Source organism: Dermochelys coriacea, chromosome 3 (assembly GCF_009764565.3).
Source record: "Dermochelys coriacea isolate rDerCor1 chromosome 3, rDerCor1.pri.v4, whole genome shotgun sequence".
NCBI lineage: Eukaryota > Metazoa > Chordata > Testudines > Dermochelyidae > Dermochelys > Dermochelys coriacea.
In genome coordinates this window covers 39916018-39935566 of record NC_050070.1, presented here as the reverse complement: position 1 = coordinate 39935566, position 19549 = coordinate 39916018, and the positions used below count along the sequence as shown (strand labels likewise).

At 45.3% G+C, this 19549-nt stretch overlaps 2 protein-coding genes across 9 annotated transcripts in view; one reads left to right on the top strand and one right to left on the bottom strand.

Annotated features, from left to right (window-relative positions):
- The window catches only part of DLGAP2 (DLG associated protein 2), a 725030-nt gene extending 720872 nt beyond the window's left edge, over positions 1–4158 (bottom strand). For all 3 annotated transcript variants that reach the window (XM_043510336.1, XM_043510335.1, XM_038397100.2), the window contains exon 1: positions 3885–4158. Coding sequence is in view for 2 of the 3 variants with exons in the window: in XM_043510335.1 (XP_043366270.1) it covers positions 3885–3902 (18 nt within the window). In the remaining variant the exon portion in view is untranslated. The remainder of the gene's footprint in view (positions 1–3884) is intronic.
- An 85-nt stretch (positions 4159–4243) lies between these two features.
- ERICH1 (glutamate rich 1) overlaps positions 4244–19549 on the top strand; it is a 121449-nt gene continuing 106143 nt past the window's right edge. For 5 of the 6 annotated variants that reach the window (XR_006279783.1, XR_006279784.1, XM_043510340.1 and 2 more), the window contains exon 1: positions 4256–4580. Coding sequence is in view for 4 of the 6 variants with exons in the window: in XM_043510340.1 (XP_043366275.1) it covers positions 4271–4580 (310 nt within the window). In the remaining 2 variants the exon portion in view is untranslated. Of the gene's footprint in view, positions 4581–19549 lie in introns of all 6 variants that reach the window. The other variant, XM_038396687.2, reaches the window with a different exon arrangement.

Genomic DNA, 19549 nt, shown 5'->3' with positions numbered 1-19549 from the left:
GGGGAAAAAAAAATAACCCACACCAGGGTTGTCAGTAATCTCCAGTTAGGCTCCTTCACATGTTCAAGAAAAGCTTTGGTGTAGAAGTGTTCATACTTCTACATAGATAGGGTGATCAGATGTCCAAATATTAAAGGCTTTGTCTTTTATATAAGTAACTATTACTCCCCCCCCCCCCCCATCCTGATTTTTCACACTTGCTATCTGGTCACCCTATGTAGATGATCTGAAGTATTGGATTTCTTCAATTTTGTCAGTTCTCCAGTTTTGCAGCAGTATAACTTCCAGAGAAATATAGATGAAACACACCATCAATTAAAGAGCACTTCAGTTTGATAGTCTTGTTCCTGGGTATACACAATCTAGACTGATTTAAGTTTAGTGGAACACATGATTTTGTTTTAAGTGCTTTAATTTGGAAGTGTGTCAACTATCACTTATATCCAAGACAGGGTAAACCAATTTAAACCTGTGATGTAGTAAAATACAAATGGAAACAAACTGCAAAAAGGACATAATTAATGTCTGAGTTAAAAAAGAATTTATAATACTAGGGGAAATGCCATTAGTTGTACCTATAATGCACTTAAAGATATATAAAATGAGTTTACAGATAAGAATACGCAAATTACTACTGGAAAAAAATCAGGGCCCTAATAGTAAGATCATTAGATTGCAAAGTCTGTCAAAACCTGGACAATGAAAGAAATAAAACAGTCCCATCATCTTGACTAATTTTTGATATGTATATATTCATCTTTGCATAGTCAGACTTCCACATTGAATCAGAATTACTAGATTTGATCTAAAATTGCTATTAGGATTGTTTAAACTTTAAACAAACAATTTAAAGCCCTAATCCTGTGAAGCCTTATTCAAATGCAGTATTTCCATTGAAGTTAATGGGACTACCCATGTCAGGAGGGACTCTGTATGGGTGCTAAGGATCCAACTCTAGTGGAAAAACTTCACCATCCATTTGATCCTAACCCCTCAAAGTTACAAGGGAAAAGAGGAGGGCTGAGGAGAAAATGGCTCTGGGAAGCTTTTTTTTTAAAAAAAGGTGCAAATTAGGAGTTCTTTATGCTTTTGCTGGCATATTATTCATCTGAATTTTGCATAACTTATGTTACTGAACATATTGGTCTTGGTAAAAATGATGGGGGGGGTAATTATTACTATTTCTGAGATGAAAGATTTGAATACCTACAAATTGCTATTGTACTCCTCCTTTTCCCCTCATCCTCTAATACATACTTGGATACAAAATTTTAATCTGTTCTCTGCATCTAAGGACGAGATCACACCATCTGAAATTCACTATCTAAATCGTCATGAAATAGAAAATGCAACAAAACGCACTGAAATCTGTCGCAATTGCTAACACAGCCTTAGTAACCAGCAGCCACCACAGGACAATTTGGCTTATAGAAAATCCTGATTAATGACTTCTTCATTTTAGCATCAAGGCAACAGCATGAACTGCTACGACTATTGGTTCTTCCTCTTTACAAGCTTTATATGATCTGCTAGTTTCCAAGAGCAACGAAAGATTTGGGGGGGGGCATATTAGAAGTATTTTATAACTTTCCAGTCATGATATTCCTACCTAGAGATTAGATCTGACTTTGTTACAGTAGGGGGAGAGTGTAGGTGTGGCTCTATCTCCCTCGAGGGTTTCTAGAGAGGTGTTCAACCCTTTATTCCACAAAGTAATTAGACATGCTAGTTTGTAATGGATTCCCCACCACAAAGAGTGTAGTTAAATCATTAATAATTTTTAATACTTACAATTTATTGTACATAACGTGTTTAGTACATCAAATGCAGCTGCATGAAAATGCCAAGTGATTAAGTGATTTTGGTTGCCACAAAAGGCATTTAACATGGGTTTCCGAAAAGCAATCCTCAATATTCCCTGGTCACTAGTGAGCTGTAGCTCAGGAAAGCTTATGCTCAAATAAATTTGTTAGTCTCTAAAGTGCCACAAGTCCTCCTTTTCTTTTTGCGGATACAGACTAACACGGCTGCTACTCTATAACCTATCTGGGATATAATTTCTACCTATGTACCCCCTCCGCCCCTCCTTTTATCTCCTTGTTTAGGAAGATAGGAGGAAGTCACTGGAGCTTCTTCACTTTACCCAAGTTGGCTACATTGATAAGACACACGCAATATGATTTATTGCCTTAGCCTTATTTGGTCTCCGGTACAAGATGCGGACTGCACTGATCAAGCCAACCGACCCTCAAAGCCGGAGTTAACCCTCCCCAACAGGCAGCATCCCAGCTCCAGGCAAGGGACAACGCCGGCAGCGTCTCGGTTCCGTTTCTTGAAAAGCGTCCGGACTCAGCTATCCAAGCAAGGGAAATGGATCTCCCCCTTTTCGCCAAATCCAAACTCCCTCCGAGCCCGTTCCCACTCTTCCCTGCCCCTCCTTTCCCTTTAGCGGCACCCTGCGCAGCTCCTCCATGGTAGCGGGGTTGAGCCAGTTATCAGTTACCTCCGCACCCAGGATAATCACACGCACCCCAGCATCCCCCCTCCCCACCCACTTCCAAGCCGTTGCCGCGGGACCAATGCTCAGGGCGGGTCGCGTTAGAGAACCTCCGCCGCCGCCCGTGCACTACACCGCCGAGAGGAGGTGGAGGCGGCGGCTTGGTTACACCAGCCTTTTCTCGGGTTTCATCCTCACATAGCAACCCTTACAATGATGGGTCTGTGAAAACCCACCATCCTCGCTTCCAGCGCTTTCGTCCCTTCCAGGCAAAGAAATCAGATGCACCGTGTCCCCCTTCCCACACATCCATTCAATTCCAGTCCAGCCAAAAGCCTTACTCTGCCCTACTGCGTGGATATAAAGCCGGGAGGAGGAGCCCCCCCGGAGCTGGTCAGTCTGTAGGATACACGTTTAACATGTCCTCTGTGTGTTTCTATCAGGCATGGCGCGCGCGCGCATTTTGTGCAATGCTTCTTTTAATCGCAAATCCCCTCAACCCCTGTGTCACGCTCCAGTCAGCTGTATGGCTTCCACTTTTGCACGGCGGGGCCAAAAAGCGCAATTGTCACCGTCTCTTGCCTTCTGCAAGAAGAGCCGCAGCTGACGGTTTCACACCCTGTGCCGCCGGTCAGCACCTTGGACATCCAGCGGCGCAGCAGCCCAGTGAGCTTCGCAGCGGCAGCCCCCCAAAATCAGCTGCATCCTCATCAGCACAGAAGTGCTGGGACCCGAGCGAGCGTGGCGACAACCAACAACCCCAGCAGCAGCTGCTCGAACCCAACATCCCAGGGGTGCTCAGCAGCTGATGCGCCCCCAGGCAGTGCAACGGGAAAGACCCTCTCTTGCAACCCTCACGCCGATACCTAACAGTAGCAGCCCCATCCCTAGGACCTGCAACAACCCTGCTAGCACCTGCTGCCGCTCTCTAACGTTGCTCTCCTGAGGCACAGCTGCAGATGCCCCCCGCCCAACCCGACAGCAGCAAAGCAGCTCCTGCTAAGACCAGAATGCCACAAGAAACCCCCGACACCTCACCAGCTGCACTCCACCCCCAACAGCCACACCGCCCCCCCCCCCCACGATTCCAACGGGATTTAGCTGCGTCCACAAAACAAGCCCAGCAGCAGCTGTACCCTCGCCCCCAAACGCGCTCAGCAGCTGCACTTCTCATTGTTTTTAACAAGAGTCTGTCAGACTTTGCAGCCCAAGACCCACGCTCAGCCCAATCGTTTCACTCCCGTCTCTTCATGCTGACACCCCAACTCCTGCATATCCTTGGCCGCTCTGCCGCCCGCAGAGGCTACGTTAGCCTGGGAGCAGCAGTGCCCCCAGCCTGGGGCGCTCACCGGCATGAGACAGAAGATACCCATCATCGTGTCCTTACCTTTTTCAGCGCGGACATTCTAGTACATTATTGATTTAGCAGGTGCCGGGTTGCATGTTGGGCTGGCGGGTCAGGTGAGGGGAAGCCCGGGCAGGAGGTGGTGGTGGCGGCGGAGGAGCGGGGTGTGTATAACATTCCCCCCCGCAGCGGTCACACGCGCTGGGGCATTGCACCGCTTGCTATTCCCCTCGCGCTAGCCATGCGCTGCTGCCGAGCTTGCAGCTGTCAAACCCCCGCTCCGCACACGGCTCGCGCGCTCTGCGCAGCCGCGCTCCCCCGGCCGGAGCCCGGCAGGCGCGGCGCGGGGGCCGTCGGGACGCCGCCGCCATGCCAGGAAGGTCCGCTCTGTGCCCCCGGCGGGGGCCGCCCCTCCGCCGGCAGCGCCAATGGGCGCCGTCCCCCGGCCGGCGGTGGGCGCGGCCGGCTGGAGCCTGAGCACGGCAGGCGGAAGCCTGGGGCGCGCTGGCGGAGCTGCTTGTGGGCCCATGTCTGTCGGCAGGAGCCAAGGTGCGGTCGCGGGGCCGGGCTCGGGGCGCTCCAGGGGTCCCCTGCCGGCTCCGGGGGCCGGCGGTTCCGCTCACCCGCTGCTAGGTCCGGGAAACGTTTCCAAAGTTCCCGTGAGCCCTGCCCCGGAGAGAAACGGCTGCGGAGCCGGCTTCCCCACGCGCCCGGGAGGCAGCGGGCGGCTGGTTGGGGGTGAGCAGCCCTGGGGCCAGGGAATAGGAGCGGGGAGGAAGCCTGGGGGCTGGATGGGGGTTGTTACTGGCGGGGCGAGCCCAGGAGCCCAGGAAGGGGAGGTTGGGGTGGGGGAGTGAGCCTGAAGTAGCCTGTGGGAAGGGTGCTGTCCTGGGAATCGCCTGAAGCAGCCTAGGAGGTGCCAGGGGCAGCTGGGAGAGAGTCTGGGGTGTGCCTCCAGTGCCTGTGAGCTTTGGTGGTGATCTGGACCAGCCACCGCTCTACCTCGCCATTTCCCCTCGCCCCTAGCGGCCAAAGTTCCTGTCCCACGCCAGAGAGAGCGCGCTGCTGCTGCTGCTGCTGCTGCTTTACTGCCAGCCGCTCCACGTGGGCTCCGAGCTAGCACGGAGAGGCTGCCTGCAGACCAACACCCCAACCCATCCTGATAGCAGGGAGGAGAAACTATAGGGAAAAACCTGCGGCATGTACGAAATTCCACGAAGCATGCAGATAGGCAACGACAGGCATGGAGCTGTCTGTGTGAGTGTCATGTCCAGTGTACCGGTTTCAGAGTAGCAGCCGTGTTAGTCTGTATTCGCAAAAGGAAAAGGAGTACTTGTGGCACCTTAGAGACTAACAAATTTATTAGAGCATAAGCTTTCGTGAGCTACAATGCATCCGATGAAGTGAGCTGTAGCTCACGAAAGCTTATGCTCTAATAAATTTGTTAGTCTCTAAGGTGCCACAAGTACTCCTTTTCCTTTTGCATGTCCAGTGTAGTAGATCTTCAAGGATAGATTATATTTGTAGATAAACGTGTGGCTGCCTTTGGATGCTCTAATTAATTGGCCTTGTGTCGTTAGAAAGAGTGCCTTGCAGGGTGGTTTTTTGGGGGGGGGGGAAGAGGGAAGAGCGGGGATAAGCAAAAAGCCATTAAAACAAGATCCTGCCTGTCCTATGTGGACCCTGAAGATTGCAGTAATTTTAGAAGACTAGCTGCTTGTAGCTGTGTTCTTGAGCAGAAGTTACTCTTCTCTTGTTGTGCACTTGCTGCTGCTGCCTCCTTTCACCCCAGAAGTTGAGTTCCTGTTAAGGTTCTGTAATGCTTCTATGCAACCCCTTTCTAAATTCATCTTAATGGTCTCCTCCTTTCTCTCCCCTCAAAAAAACCTCTCTCACTTTTGGCTGACGCCAAATGTTTGTCAATGCTTTTTGTTGTCCTCGGGATGAGTGTGTGTGCACAAATGCTTGGAGCTGTTTTGTGCAGTTGGAGTTATAAAATGTTGGGAAAATAGACTTTTTCCTGTTTGTGCAATTTGATTGCCTTTGAAGGATTTTTGGTTTGGGGGGCTTGTTTTTTTGTGTGTCCATCTAATTCTAAAAATCTGAACATTGAGAGTTGCAGCTTTGCACTTAAATAATCCTAATGGAACAAAAAGAAAAGGAGTACTTGTGGCACCTTAGAGACTAACAAATTTATTAGAGCATAAGCTTTCGTGAGCTACAGCTCACTTCATCGGATGCATCCGATGAAGTGAGCTGTAGCTCACGAAAGCTTATGCTCTAATAAATTTGTTAGTCTCTAAGGTGCCACAAGTACTCCTTTTCTTTTTGAGAATACAGACTAACACGGCTGCTACTCTGAAACCTAATGGAACAGTGTCACTGCTAGGCTTCTAAAATGCAATTATTTTTCACAAATTTTTATCAGTTTTAAAACTTAATATGGAGTATGAACAGTAGAACATTTTATGTTGTAAAGTGTGTATATGCAGCTACGTAAGTATACCCTGGCTGGTTCTGAATCTTGTAAGCTCTACAAGTCTATCCCCTACAGAGCAAAGACTTTGCACTTTCTGCAAGCCAGATAACTATGGGTTGTATTTATTTATTTCATTTGAAAAACAAAACAGGAATTGTATAAATCTAATGTAATGTTAGGGATCCTGAAATAATCTTAGAGAATCATGGAAGGGACCCTCTTTGAGCCCCTGCTTCATAAAACCTCCTGCAGTCCATATGTCAGGTTCTTCTCCATCAAACAAGGGAATAAGACAGTGTTCTTCAGAATTAACTCTTGAGGCTCTGCTTCTGTGTCTTTCTTTTATCTTAGCATAAGGAGGAACCAGCCACTGCTTGAAGAAAACTGCAGCCTTAACCTGTGGAGGCTGGCCTGAGACTCTTGATATAAGACTTGCTAATGGAGACAAGGTTGACTGGCTGATCCCATGAATTGATATTTCTTTCACGCATCTTCTCTCACGTGATCTGATACTATTGAGAGAGAAACTTAAGTAGCAGTTGAAAGGGAGAAATGTCTATTTGGAACATCTGTTTTTGTGTATGATAGGAGTAGAACAAATAAGGCAAGCAAGTCCCAATCCCCTTAATTTGGAGGAATTTTCAGTGTCCAGTGCGGTGTGTGTAACTCTCCTGCTGTTAAAAAAAAAATATATATATATATATATATATATATATATATATATATATATATATATATATATATATATATATATATATATTTATATGGCCCCCATCTCTGCAGTATTTGCCTAGAATGTGATCTATTTCGCTTCTTGTAAAATAAAGACAACTGAGTGAGTTTCTTCCCTAGGAAAAATGCATGTTTCCCCCTCCCCCTTTTAAAAATAACTATTGAACCCATTCATGATGCTCATACAATAAACTAGGGTGTATAAGCATTATGTATCTTGTTACTTATAAGGATCTACATGGGCATTTCTCCCCACCCCCCATCAACTGCAAACCTAAGGCAGGCATGGAATTTGCCTCCTCCCCACTTGTGGCTCCCTTGGCCTGACTGGAGATGCCCCCCCTCCCCCATACAATGCCTATTACCATAGTATCTGCGCACCTCAGAACACAAACAAATTAATTTCGCAGCACTTCTGTGAAGTACAACAGTATTACAATTCCCACTTCAGTTTGGGAACTGAGGTATGGAGTGATTCACTTGTCCACTGTCACACATGTAGTCTGTGCCAGTGCTGGAAACTAAACCCAGACTGTCTCCATCTCAGTCCAGTTCTTAACCACGAGACTGTCCTCCTTTCAAGCAGAAAAGATACTGCAATTTGTGCAATAAGTTGTTTCTGAACATCTATCAAATTCTTTTATTTTAAATGGTGAAACCTGTTTTGAATACCTTTCATCTTACAATTTTCAGTACTACTCCCATTAGAAACACCATGTTAAAGTATTACTATGTCAGGTCACACATTAAAGAGAGATGTTCACTTCCCAGACTGTGCTCCAAATCTGCCGTACTCATGATTGCAGCATCAGACCTTAAATCAGTGGCTTAGACACAGTTTAAGGAGAATATTTATTCAATGTGTAGTTCCTGAACAGCAGCCTAATGTAGGGAATCAGAAGAGAAATGGAACCTAACCTGTCTAGGCTTTTATAGAGAACCCATCACCTACAGTATCTGTGAAAACCCAAAGTTAGATCTTAATCTAATAGACAATCTTTGTCTCTTCAAAGCAACATGTAAACAAGAATATCTCTCTGGATGGAAGCAGAGGGGAGGGGCATGAGGCTGGTACACGCAGCATTACTGTGTGTGATGAACTTACCTGTATTTTTTATTAATATGCTGCATATCTATGTGCGTTCATGATAGATTATTTGTTGTGGAGTTATGTCAAAAGGGATTGTCAGGGGAACCAAGCAGGAAAGGTAAAACAATGCTCTAAATAAGGAGCATCCCAACGAATACTCAAACATGATAGCCAAGCTGATAGTCCTGAAGATGCGACTCCTCTGGTGCCCTAGTTGTCTTGTCAAGGTTGAAAAGAGAAAGATCAAAGAGAACACGCTAGAGGACCCTGGGCTTAGAAAAGGGTGGCAATTGAGTGAGTGCCCAGAAGTTGCTCACAGTATCAGCAAGAGCTGGCAGGGTGGCCAAGGAACACACACACAGACCAGCTGTAACAACACTGCAATAAAAAATAAATAAATGGGTTCTTAACTCAGGTTAGTTAACCTGCTTTCAGACTGCATATAAGGCATACGTTTTTAATGGTGAAAGTAATTAGCCATTGGAACAGTTCACCAAGGGTCATGGTAAACTCTTCATCCATGACTATTTTAAAATCAAGATTAGAAGTTTTTCTAAAAGAGATGCTTTAGGAATTTATAATATACCATAGTACAATCCAGACTAATGGGCAGTAGGGTCACCCCTGCCTTGGTGAAGTAACTCCCACCTCAGGCACTCACAAACAGCCTTCCACCACCCAAGCCACAAGCTGAGTGTCTGTGTAACTGCAGCCTCCCAGCCACACCTGAGTTACACTCTAGCTCTCACCAGCATTGGTAATACACTCTAGCTCTCACCAGCATTGGTAATCTAACACCCCAGTACCAGATTTCCCTGCCAGAAATGTATGTCCTGTTCTGCCCAGCCCTCACCTAGAGAGTACAAAATATTTAAAGTCTGTTATTTCTTAAAGGGAATAATATGCCAGTTTATTATCTCAAATAATTATTCAGACACTTCCGTTTCAGACACCTTCTACACCTGTTTGAGCTTTGTTTGTTTCCCTTCCTACTTGATGACTCTATTTGCTGCTTAAATGCAAATTAAGCAGAGCACACATTTCTTTGCCTAGGGAAGACTTGTTTGCTGACTTCTGCTTGGGCAAGGTTGTAGGGTTTGGAACACAGTGTTAAAATCATACAGGGAAATCTTGTAACTTTACAGAGTGTTGCTGCAATTTTATCAAAACAATCCTGACTAGCAAATTGCGATTTAAAATGATACATTATAAGACCTGCCTGTGACATTCCCCTCTGGTGTTATCTGGACCGGTGATCTGCTAGGTCACTCCAATCCTTGACTCTGAGCCAGCCTTACCCTGCTGTGCTGTGAGAACTCCCACTCCTGGGCTGTTCACACACAGCCTCTGGCATGTAAGCTGCTCTTTAGATTGTGCAACCAGATGACACTAGCCAATATGTCCGGTCCCAGACAGAACCCTAGGAACCTCCATCTTGCAGTGTCCCATTATGCCCGCTGGATGCTGCAAGCTTATATGAGTTCATCAGTTTAACAAAGAAATGGATATGTACCGGGCTCATTATCTCAAGGAGAGACTCTGACATGCTGAATGAAATAAAAGCAAAACTCATTCTAAACTGATCTTAATACTTAGATGCTTCTCACCACAGGCTGGCTGGTGGCCCTTCAGCCAGGCTCTCTCCTTTGATCAGCGCTTCAGTTGGTTGGTGTGGTGTCTGTAGATGTAAATGAAAGAGAGAGAGAGCATGGCAAAGTCTCTCCCTTTTATCATGTTCTTTCTTCCATCTTGGCTTCACCTCCCCCCATCCCCCCTTCAGAGTCAGGTGAGCATTACCTCCTCCCAGTACCAAACTGGCCAAAAGAAGGGGAGTGACTCACTTGAGAGTCCAACAGAACGTTTTGTTGCTGCCTTTGTTCTGTGAGTCTGGGCTGGGTTTGTCCCATACCTTCCCTGATGAGGTATGAACTGCCTCTCTGCTCTTGGAGAGTTTTTGCTTGGGCTTATTTTAAGCCATGAGGATACATTTTCAGCCTCATAATGACGTACATGAAATTATAACCTATAACATTACTGTAACAACAATGCTCAGTATATCATGAGTCTTTCGAAGATACCCGACATGACAAACTTTGCATTGGATACACACAATCATTTTACAAGAATGAACATCGGGGTGCTGGGTGTTTTCCCCTGAGGTACAGAGCATCACACCTCCCCTCATAGTTTACTGCAAGAGAGTTAGTCACTGACTAGGTCGAAGGCAGTTTGTTATAGTTCTCTTGGGATCCAGCCATTAAGGCCATGAGGCTGTGCAGTTTCATATGTTTGGAGCGTAATAATATGACAAAACAGCCTGATCTAATAAAATCTTCTAACAGAGGTCTCTTAAACATGGCTCCTTAATGGGGAAACTTGAGTTTTCAGCTATTAATAAAAGTCATGCTAGACATAATTCCAGCAAGCATAGATGGTAAAGTGCCATATATGCAGTACCTTGGAAATACCATTGTGTATATTAGGATTCTGCTATGACCAGAGAGACAGCTGGCTTTGCTCATAATTCTGCCTGAAACACAGTGAAATTTGACATTAACCATGCACTCTTAACAGAATCCTGAAAGAACTGCCCGACCATCTTTAGACCACTTACTATTTTTTGATTTATGCATACAAAAAATAACAGTACTTATCCTACAGATTGTTAGAGCTAGGGATAAGTATAAAATTAAAAAAATAAAGTTACCTTATTGGTTAAGGAAATGTATTGTAAAGAGAGGCCCTGACTCGTAAGAAGGAAGGCCTTGAAAATAATTTTTTTAGGCCAAAAGGAATAAATTGTAGGAAGGATGTCTGGTTCAAAGAATAACTAATGAAATAAGGAGAAGTTTCTAAAAAGAAGGCCTCTAACTGATAGGAGTGACTGATTTAAAACTGGTTTCAGAGTAGCAGCTGTGTTAGTCTGTATTCGCAAAAAGAAAAGGAGTACTTGTGGCACCTTAGAGACTAACAAATTTATTAGAGCATAAGCTTTCGTGAGCTACGGATGCATCCGATGAAGTGAGCTGTAGCTCACGAAAGCTTATGCTCTAATAAATTTGTTAGTCTCTAAGGTGCCACAAGTACTCCTTTTCTTGATTTAAAACTGTCTGCAATCAAAGAGAATCTGTCTTAAACTGAGCCAACATAGACCTTCCCATCCCACATATCTATGTGAATGCCAGTGCAATGAAAAAACTGTTGGACAGCAAGAAGGATGGGGAGGAAAGGTCTTGGGGAAAAAGGTTATAAATCTTATCTTGATTAAGACTGGACATAAGGGTAAACTGTCTCAAGTTGGTTTTTAGCTGAAGTCAGTAATTGGCAATGACATCACTTGTTTGTTAAAAGGAATAAAAAGTCAACTCTTAAAGGATTCATTGCTAATACCTACCTGACCACACTGAAGCCAACCAGCATGGTCTAAGCACCTCTTCAGCTAGACCAGGGATTGGCAACCTTTGGCACGCAGCCCTCCAGGGTAAGCCCCCTGGCGGGCTGGGCCAGTTTGTTTGTGGGAAGTGGCACAGGGCGAGAGATGTGCTAGCTGCCGCTTCCCGCAGCCCCCATTGGCCTGGAGTGGCAAACGGTGGCCAGTGGGAGCCACGATTGGCTGAACCTTTGGACACAGCAGGTAAACAAACTGGCCCGGCCCGCCAGGAGGCTTACCCTGGCGGGCTGCGTGCCAAAGGTTGCTGATCCCTGGTCTAGCCCATTTGTCAGTATCTTGATCAAATACTTATAAATTGTTACTGTTTCGATGTAGTAAATTGCTTATTATTTAGGATTTTTAGGCATGTTTAAAGCAATTGCATAAAATACCATTTGGCCTTTGGATTTAATAAAGGAATTTATAGTTAAATTAGTATTTGGTGATTTCCTATATTAGTAGTAATAATTTCAAATATTATTAGTTCCAACACCGTCCTTGACAATATTTAATAATACAGTTCTCATAGTGCATAACTCCCATCAATTTCTTTAGGAAGAAGCATGTGAACCGTTAACTCAAATGCAGCCAAGATTTTTCCTCAAATCAATTCAGCACTACTGATCCAAGTGTTTCCATAGAGACTTGTAATTACTGGATATGACCAAATTTTGATCTTTATGGTAATGCGGCATTTCCTGCACTTTCACTTCAACCTGTGACCTTGTCTTAAATTCACACTGGAGTTAAATCACATTAATCTCTGACACCTGTACGCTTCTGTCACAGGGTATCAAATGTAATAGAGAAAGTAGTCTTTATCGAAAAGGAAACTGACACAATACACTTGTGCTACATAGCTCATAATTCACACTATACCAGTCCCAAAAACTAACTAGGGTCAATTATAGTCAGCCAATGTGTAATCCAATGCAGTGACAAAAATAAATACACCCACTTGAGCTTCTCATGAGTTGCAGGTCCTGGAAAGACAAACTGAAAGGAATTCTGTGAAAATAGTAGTAGAAAACGTGGATCTTCTTTGCTAACAGGTATTGGGTTTGGTGAAAGATGGTATGAGGAGTGGGGAGTTATATTGTGCAGATTACATTTTAATATCTTTTCAAAACTAAGCAAATTCTGGGCAATCTAGGCTTAACCTAGCCAAAACTGACAGTTTAGGCTTGGCACCTCTACTTACACACCATGATGTGTATTTTTGTGTGTTTTTTTTTTTGTTTGTTTTAAAGACATATCTAACCATCCCAGATACTTGAAAGTATAACCATGTACCAAAATGAGTTATGAAAACGCTAATGACTTGCATTAGGAAGGAGGGAAAAGGGTCTCTCTCACTGTGTATGAGTATGATTATAGTCTTTAATGGCACAATCGCTTTTTTTTTTTCTGTGAACCCTGCCTTATTAGGTGCAGATATTGGATGCACAAGGAAGCAGAATTTGCACAAGGAACTAAAAAAGGCTTATTTCCTCACTCCAGAATGTCTGACCCTAAATGACCCTTACGTCAACCTAAATAATTTGGTCTTTGTGTAAAAATACAAACACACGCGCACACACACATACTCATTAGAAGGTGTGTAAAAATAATTGTAACTTGGGTATTTTGTTATAGTTTAACATGACTCTTGATCTGCATGATGGTGAAGATTTTCTAAAATGAAAATGTATAGAATTCATATATTCTGTTTGGCAATAATTATAGGATCAAGTTATGCTAAAACGGGTGTTGTGGATATCACTGGGGACAGAGAGATGATAATAAGGATATATTGATTAGAAAAACAGTATAAAATAAGAAACTAATATGGAAAAACTAAAAGGGGAGATTATCCAAAATTTAGACATGAATTAAAAAAGAAGAAACCTGTAATTGCTAAAGAGCTCCTCCCAATAGTAATGTAATTGAAATTCAAAGTGGTAGCAAATATGTTCTTTAATTTTATAGATGTATTCAAAGGTGTCCATTAGACAAAGTCTCTCAATATAATTAAGTGCTCCACAAGGGCAGCAATTGTGCTGTGAGGCTAGCTGGGGTTGGCTCTCCACTCTGGATGTTACAATCTCCAGGGTTTCAGCACCCAGGATGTAACTACAGCAGGGCGATCAGGACAGCTACCCATGGTGCAAAGCTGAGGGCATGGAAAAATGGGACTGTGTGGGTAGCACAATTCCTCCTGGAGCCGGTCCCTGCCCACAGAGCCTGGCTGCCATGAGATGCTCCCCTGGGCAGTAGCAAGTAAGCATCTTCATTTCAAACAGTTTGAAAACCTCTGTGCTAAATGGAGGTCAGAAATCTGGAGGGCCCTATGGCTCCACCCCCCACTGCCTTGTTTTTTCCTCCCCCACGGCTTTGTGCCTGGAGCAACTGCCCCACTTGCCCTGCTATGGTTGTGGCCCTGCATTATCATGACAGCTGGGCCAGAACTGAGTGGCACTGGGACCCCAGAGGTTGCTGTGCCTGGAGCAGGGAGTCAAGCCTAGCCAGCCCCTTCGGACAGGAGCTGCCACGCTACTTTTTCAGACATTCTGGTGACTCAGTTATGGGTTGAGAAACCCTCGTCTAGACCATCCCTGAGAGGTGTTTTGTCTAACTTGTTCTTAAAAATGACTCCAATGACTGGGATTCCACAACCTCCCTTGTTAACTTCTGTTGACCTCTGAAGCAATACGTCAATGCATAGTATTACCATCTCACAGGAAATCTGGACTCAAGCCGTTTGCAACTTTGTGCCAAGGCCAGTGTAGGTTTGCAGGCCCAATTACAGAATGGGGGACTATATTGTGGAAAGCAGTGACTCTGAAAAGGATCTAGGGACTGTAGGGAATAAGCAACAGAACATGAGCTGCCAGTGCAATTGTCATAAATATAAAGGGAAAGGTAAATACCTTTAAAATCCCTTCTGGCCAGAGGAAAAACCCTTGCAGCTGTAAAGGGTTAAGAAGCTAGGATAACCTCGCTGGCACTTGACCACAGTGATCAATGAGGAGACAAGATACTTTCAAAGCTGAAGGTGGGGAGAAACAAAGGGTCTGGGTCTGTCTGTCTGTGTGATGCTTTTGCTGGGGACAGAACAAGAATGGAGTCTTAGAACTGAATAAGTAATCTAGCTAGATATGCGTTAGATTATGATTTCTTTAAATGGCTGAGAAAATAAGCTGTGCTGAATAGAATGGATATTCTTGTCTATGTCTTTTTGTAACTTAAGGTTTTGCCTAGAGGGATTCTCTGTTTTGAATCTAATTACCCTGTAAAGTATTTTACAGAGGTGATTCTTTTTACCTTTTCTTCTATTCTTCTAGTAAGAAACTGAATGCTTTTTTCATTGTTCTTAAGATCCAGGGGTTTGGGTCTGTGGTCACTTACGCAAATTGGTGAGGTTTTTTACCAAACCTTCCCCAGGAATGGGGGTGCAAGGTTTTGGTGATGATTTTGGGGGGAAAGACGTTTCCAAACGGCTCTTTCCTAATAAAAAAAACCGCTTAGACATTTGGTGGCGGCAGCGAAAGTCCAAGGGCAAAAGGTAAAATAGTTTGTACCTTGGGGAAGTTTTAACCTAGGCTGGTAAAAGTAAGCTTAGGAGGTTTTCATGCAGGTCCCCATATCTGTACCCTAGAGTTTAGAGTGGGGAAGGAACCTTGACAGCAATGCTATAACAAAAATGATTTAATCAGAGGCAGATTAAGATATACTGGGGCACTGGGAACGAAGAACACTTTGGGCCACCCTTTCCCCGCCAGGCGTGAGGTCCCACCCCCGCTCTTCCCCTTACCAGAAGCCGGGCCATGGTAAGAGCTGTCCAGGGAGCCTGGGCCACTGTGGGGAGCCCTGGTCCCTCCACCTGCACTGGGTGGCATGTCCTGGGGTGGGGAGCAGGGACAAAGGCTGGGGGTTGCTGTCTGGCACTCCGGCCCCCTGTCCAAGGCAGGTGCTGGTTCTGGAGCTCCCCCACAACTGCCTGGGCTCCCTATGCAGTTCTTGTCACAGCCTAGGGCAGTGGCTCCCAAACCGAGGGGCACACCCCGCTAAGGGGGCACAGAGGAATGTTCGGCAGAGCCAAGCCCTCTCCCAGCTCTGCTCTGGCCCTCCCGCCAGCTGTTGCTCTGCTCCCGGCCACACACCCACTCTCAGCCCCTGACTGTGGGCCCTGGCCCCGCTCCTGCCCTTCTCCTGGGGATGGAGGAGGTATGGACTGCGTAAGGGGGGGCCCTGACCTAGCATGACCATATGTCCCATTTTGGCCCCAGACGTCCTAACTTTTTTTGCAAAACTGGGCATTTGTCCCATTTGCTCTCGCCAGCTGATCACCAATTGGCAAGAGCAAATGGGACAAATGTCCAGTTTTTCCAAAAAGGAGGGGGGGCGGGTGAGTGGGGGGCCTTGGGGCGGGGCGATTATGAGCAGTGGGGCTCGGGCCAGCCCTGCGCAGGGAAGATGAGGGCTTCAGCAAGTGGCTCGGGCCAGCCCCACATGAGGGAAGAGAGAAGGCCAGCTTTGTGCGGGGGCGGGAGAGAGAGGGGCTCAGGGCACTCTGTGCCACACGGGGATGGGAAGGAAGGGAGAGGGCTTAGAGCAGCACCATGCCAGGGATGGGAGCGGAGAGAGAGGCTCAGAGCTGCGCCACGCCGGGGAGGGGAGAGGGGCTCAGGTGAGCTCTGTGCCTGGTGGGGAGCAGCACTCAGCCAGCTCTGCCTCAGGGCATTGGGAATTGCTCATCACCTCCACACAGGTTTCTCTGGTTGGGGTGGAGGCGGAGCTGCAGGGGGAAGAGGAGGAGCATGGAGCGGGAGAGAGGAGGAGCAGGGGCTGTGGCAAGAGTTCCAGCCACTCCTGTGGGGCTCTCCAATTGGTTGGGTATGGTAATCTGCCACTGGATCGAATGCTGTCCTTGTACGTATAATCGGAGGGTGACTTTTCACCAATGCCGTACATAAGAGGTAAATGGACACTGGAATACGGTATCCAGTTCTGGTGTCAGCATTTTAAAAAGAAGACTGAGCAATTGGAGAGATGCAGAAAAGTGCCAAAATGATTCAAAAGCCGAAGAAATACCTTAGTGTTGTGGTTCCCAAACTTGTTCCACCGCTTGTGCGGGGAAAGCCCCTGGCAGGCTGGGCCAGTTTGTTTACCTGCCACGTCCGCAGGTTCAGCCGATCACGGCTTGCTGCTCCAGGCCAATGGGAGCCACTGGAAGTGGCGCGGGCCGAGGAATGTACTGGCCACTGCTTCCAGTAGCTCCATTGGCCTGGAGCAGCAAACTGCGGCCACTGGGAGCCGCGATTTACCAAACCTGCGGACGCGGCATGTAAACAAACCGGCCTGGCCCACCAGGGGCTTTCCCTGCACAAGCGGCAGAACAAGTTTGGGAACCACTTCCTTAGTGGAAGACTTAAAATTGCTCGATCGGTTCATCTTATCAACAAGAGGATTGAGGGTAACTTGACTACAGTGTATATATACCATTACAAGGAGAGAACACTGGGTACTAAGGAACTCTTTAATCTAACAGAGAAATGCATAAAAAGAACCATTGGCTGGATCCCAAAGCCAGGCAAACTCAAATTAGAAAGTGGGCGCAAAGCTTTAACAGAGGATGATTAACCTTTGGAACTGCCAAGGAAAGTGGTGGATTCTCCATCTTTTCATGTCATCAAATTCAGACTGGATGCCTTTTCTAGAAGCAGCCGTGTTAGTCTGTATTCGCAAAAAGAAAAGGAGTACTTGTGGCACCTTGGAGACTAACAAATTTATCCAATGAAGTGAGCTGTAGCTCACGAAAGCTTATGCTCAAATAAATTTGTTAGTCTCTAAAATGCCACAAGTCCTCCTTTTCTTTTTGTAGGAGGAGTGAGTTTCCTCCAGAGGCCTTCTGCATGGAGTGCCTGACATACACTGTTGGCTACCTGTCATATGTACTGTGAGCACCCCTGCTGTGTAACTCAATTGGTTGCCCACTACCTATTCAGATGCATCTTGGGCAGCAAAAAGAAAGCAAATAATATCAGACATACTCTACACATTACATCTGGATTAAAAGATGACTAGAAACATGCAATTTCCCCTACTTAATTGCTGTCTCCATCAAACACAGAAGTGTTTTTCAACTAAGAAAGGCTATTCAGGAAAGCAACTAGGGGTCAGGACCTCCTCTGAAGTCTTTCCATGTGTAAAATGCAACAGCATCTGTTCCTCCAAGTATGGAATGACAGTGTACAATGGGACAGGAGAGCGGGAAAGAGAGAGATTATCTTGATTTGGTAGTCTACACAGAAAACACAGATGGAAAAAAACCAAACAAACCCCAACACATTTTAGGTTACCTAGTTCAGCTCTCACACAAGAAAATATATAAAAGCATTGCATGATTTTTCTTCACTGGGCTTCTTAAGGGTTTTGTCCTTTGTTTTAAACATTTCTGATCAAGGAGCTTCCACAATTTTCCTTGGAAGATTACTGAATAGTATAATAAATTTCTCTGTAAAGAAGGTGCTCCTCCCACCCTAGGTTTATCCAGATTAAATTTTATTCATAATGTAGTCCCATTATTCCTACTTACAGTTCCTTTGTACCAAACAGAGCTCTAGTCTCTAAGGTGCCATAAGTACTCCTTTTCATATTTAGCTCTTGACATCCTTCCTCCTAGAGTGATCCCTCCTGTTTCCTAATAATTTAATCATTCTCCTCTCTGAACTTCAGCCAATTAGTCAGTGTCTGCTACCGAAGTGCCCAGAACAGCAAGCAATTTTCCATTCACATTCCTTGGAATATTGCATATGATATTGTATAGAATGCTTATGATAAGTCGTATCTAACTCTGGGTTCTCTCCCCTAGGCTCAGGTGGCAGCTGGACTTAGATGGGCTATTGTTGTACAATTTTAGGTGTGTTGTTACATTTGTGCTGTTCTTGGATGCTAACGTAGCAGTTGTAGCCAAGAGTGCTTACCCTCCCCAGCTCAACCCAAATCTGCACATGGCAAGAAAAGTGCTGCAGTTTATTATAGATGGGAGCTGTATCCTTATCTTGGTCACTTCAAGATTAGATTGCTGAAAAATAACAAACTGTGCATGGGGTGACATGAGGACTACTTAGAAATTGAAGCTAATGCAGTTTGCCATGGCCCGTTTATTAAGTGGAGTCTCACACTGGGAGTACATTATATAAGAGCTTTAGGGTTTTCACTGGCTGGCAACAGGCTTCTGGGTAGAATTACTATTCCTAGATTTTAAGGCCAGAAAACTATCTACTCCGACTTCCTGTCAGGAAATAGAATTCCATTCAGTTACCCCTGTACTGAGCTCCAATAACTTGTTTGGCTAAAGCATTTCTTCTAGAAAAAAGAAAAGGAGTACTTGTGGCACCTTAGAGACTAACAAATTTATTTGAGCATAAGCTTTCGTGAGCTACAGCTCGCTTCATCGGATGCATTCAGTGGACTGCATCCGATGAAGTGAGCTGTAGCTCACGAAAGCTTCTGCTCAAATAAATTTGTTAGTCTCTAAGGTGCCACAAGTCCTCCTTTTCTTTTTGCGAATACGGACTAACACGGCTGCTAATCTGAAACTCCTCCTACACTGAGCCAAGAAAGGAGCTATTATGATGTTGTTTGGGGCTTTAATTTTGTGTAATCAACACAAGCAGGATAACTAAACAAACTAGAGTCTCAAATAAGTGTTAGATAACTTTAGTAACAGCAGGAGAATCTTTACATCTGGAATTTTATGCTGGTGTTGGCCTATAGTGTTAACTTTTGCCTTATTTTCCAATTTCTCTTGTACAGCTTTGGTTTTGATCAGCACTTTGTGCTGGACAGCGAGTCTATGTGGGTTACAGCTGTTTTTGCATTTCAGTTTTCAGTTTCTCTTACTAATATGGGGTCTGTCTCTTCTGGGAGTGGGTGGGAAGTCTCTGGATACCACATTGTGTTCTTCTATTATGTGAGTTCCAGCTTGAATA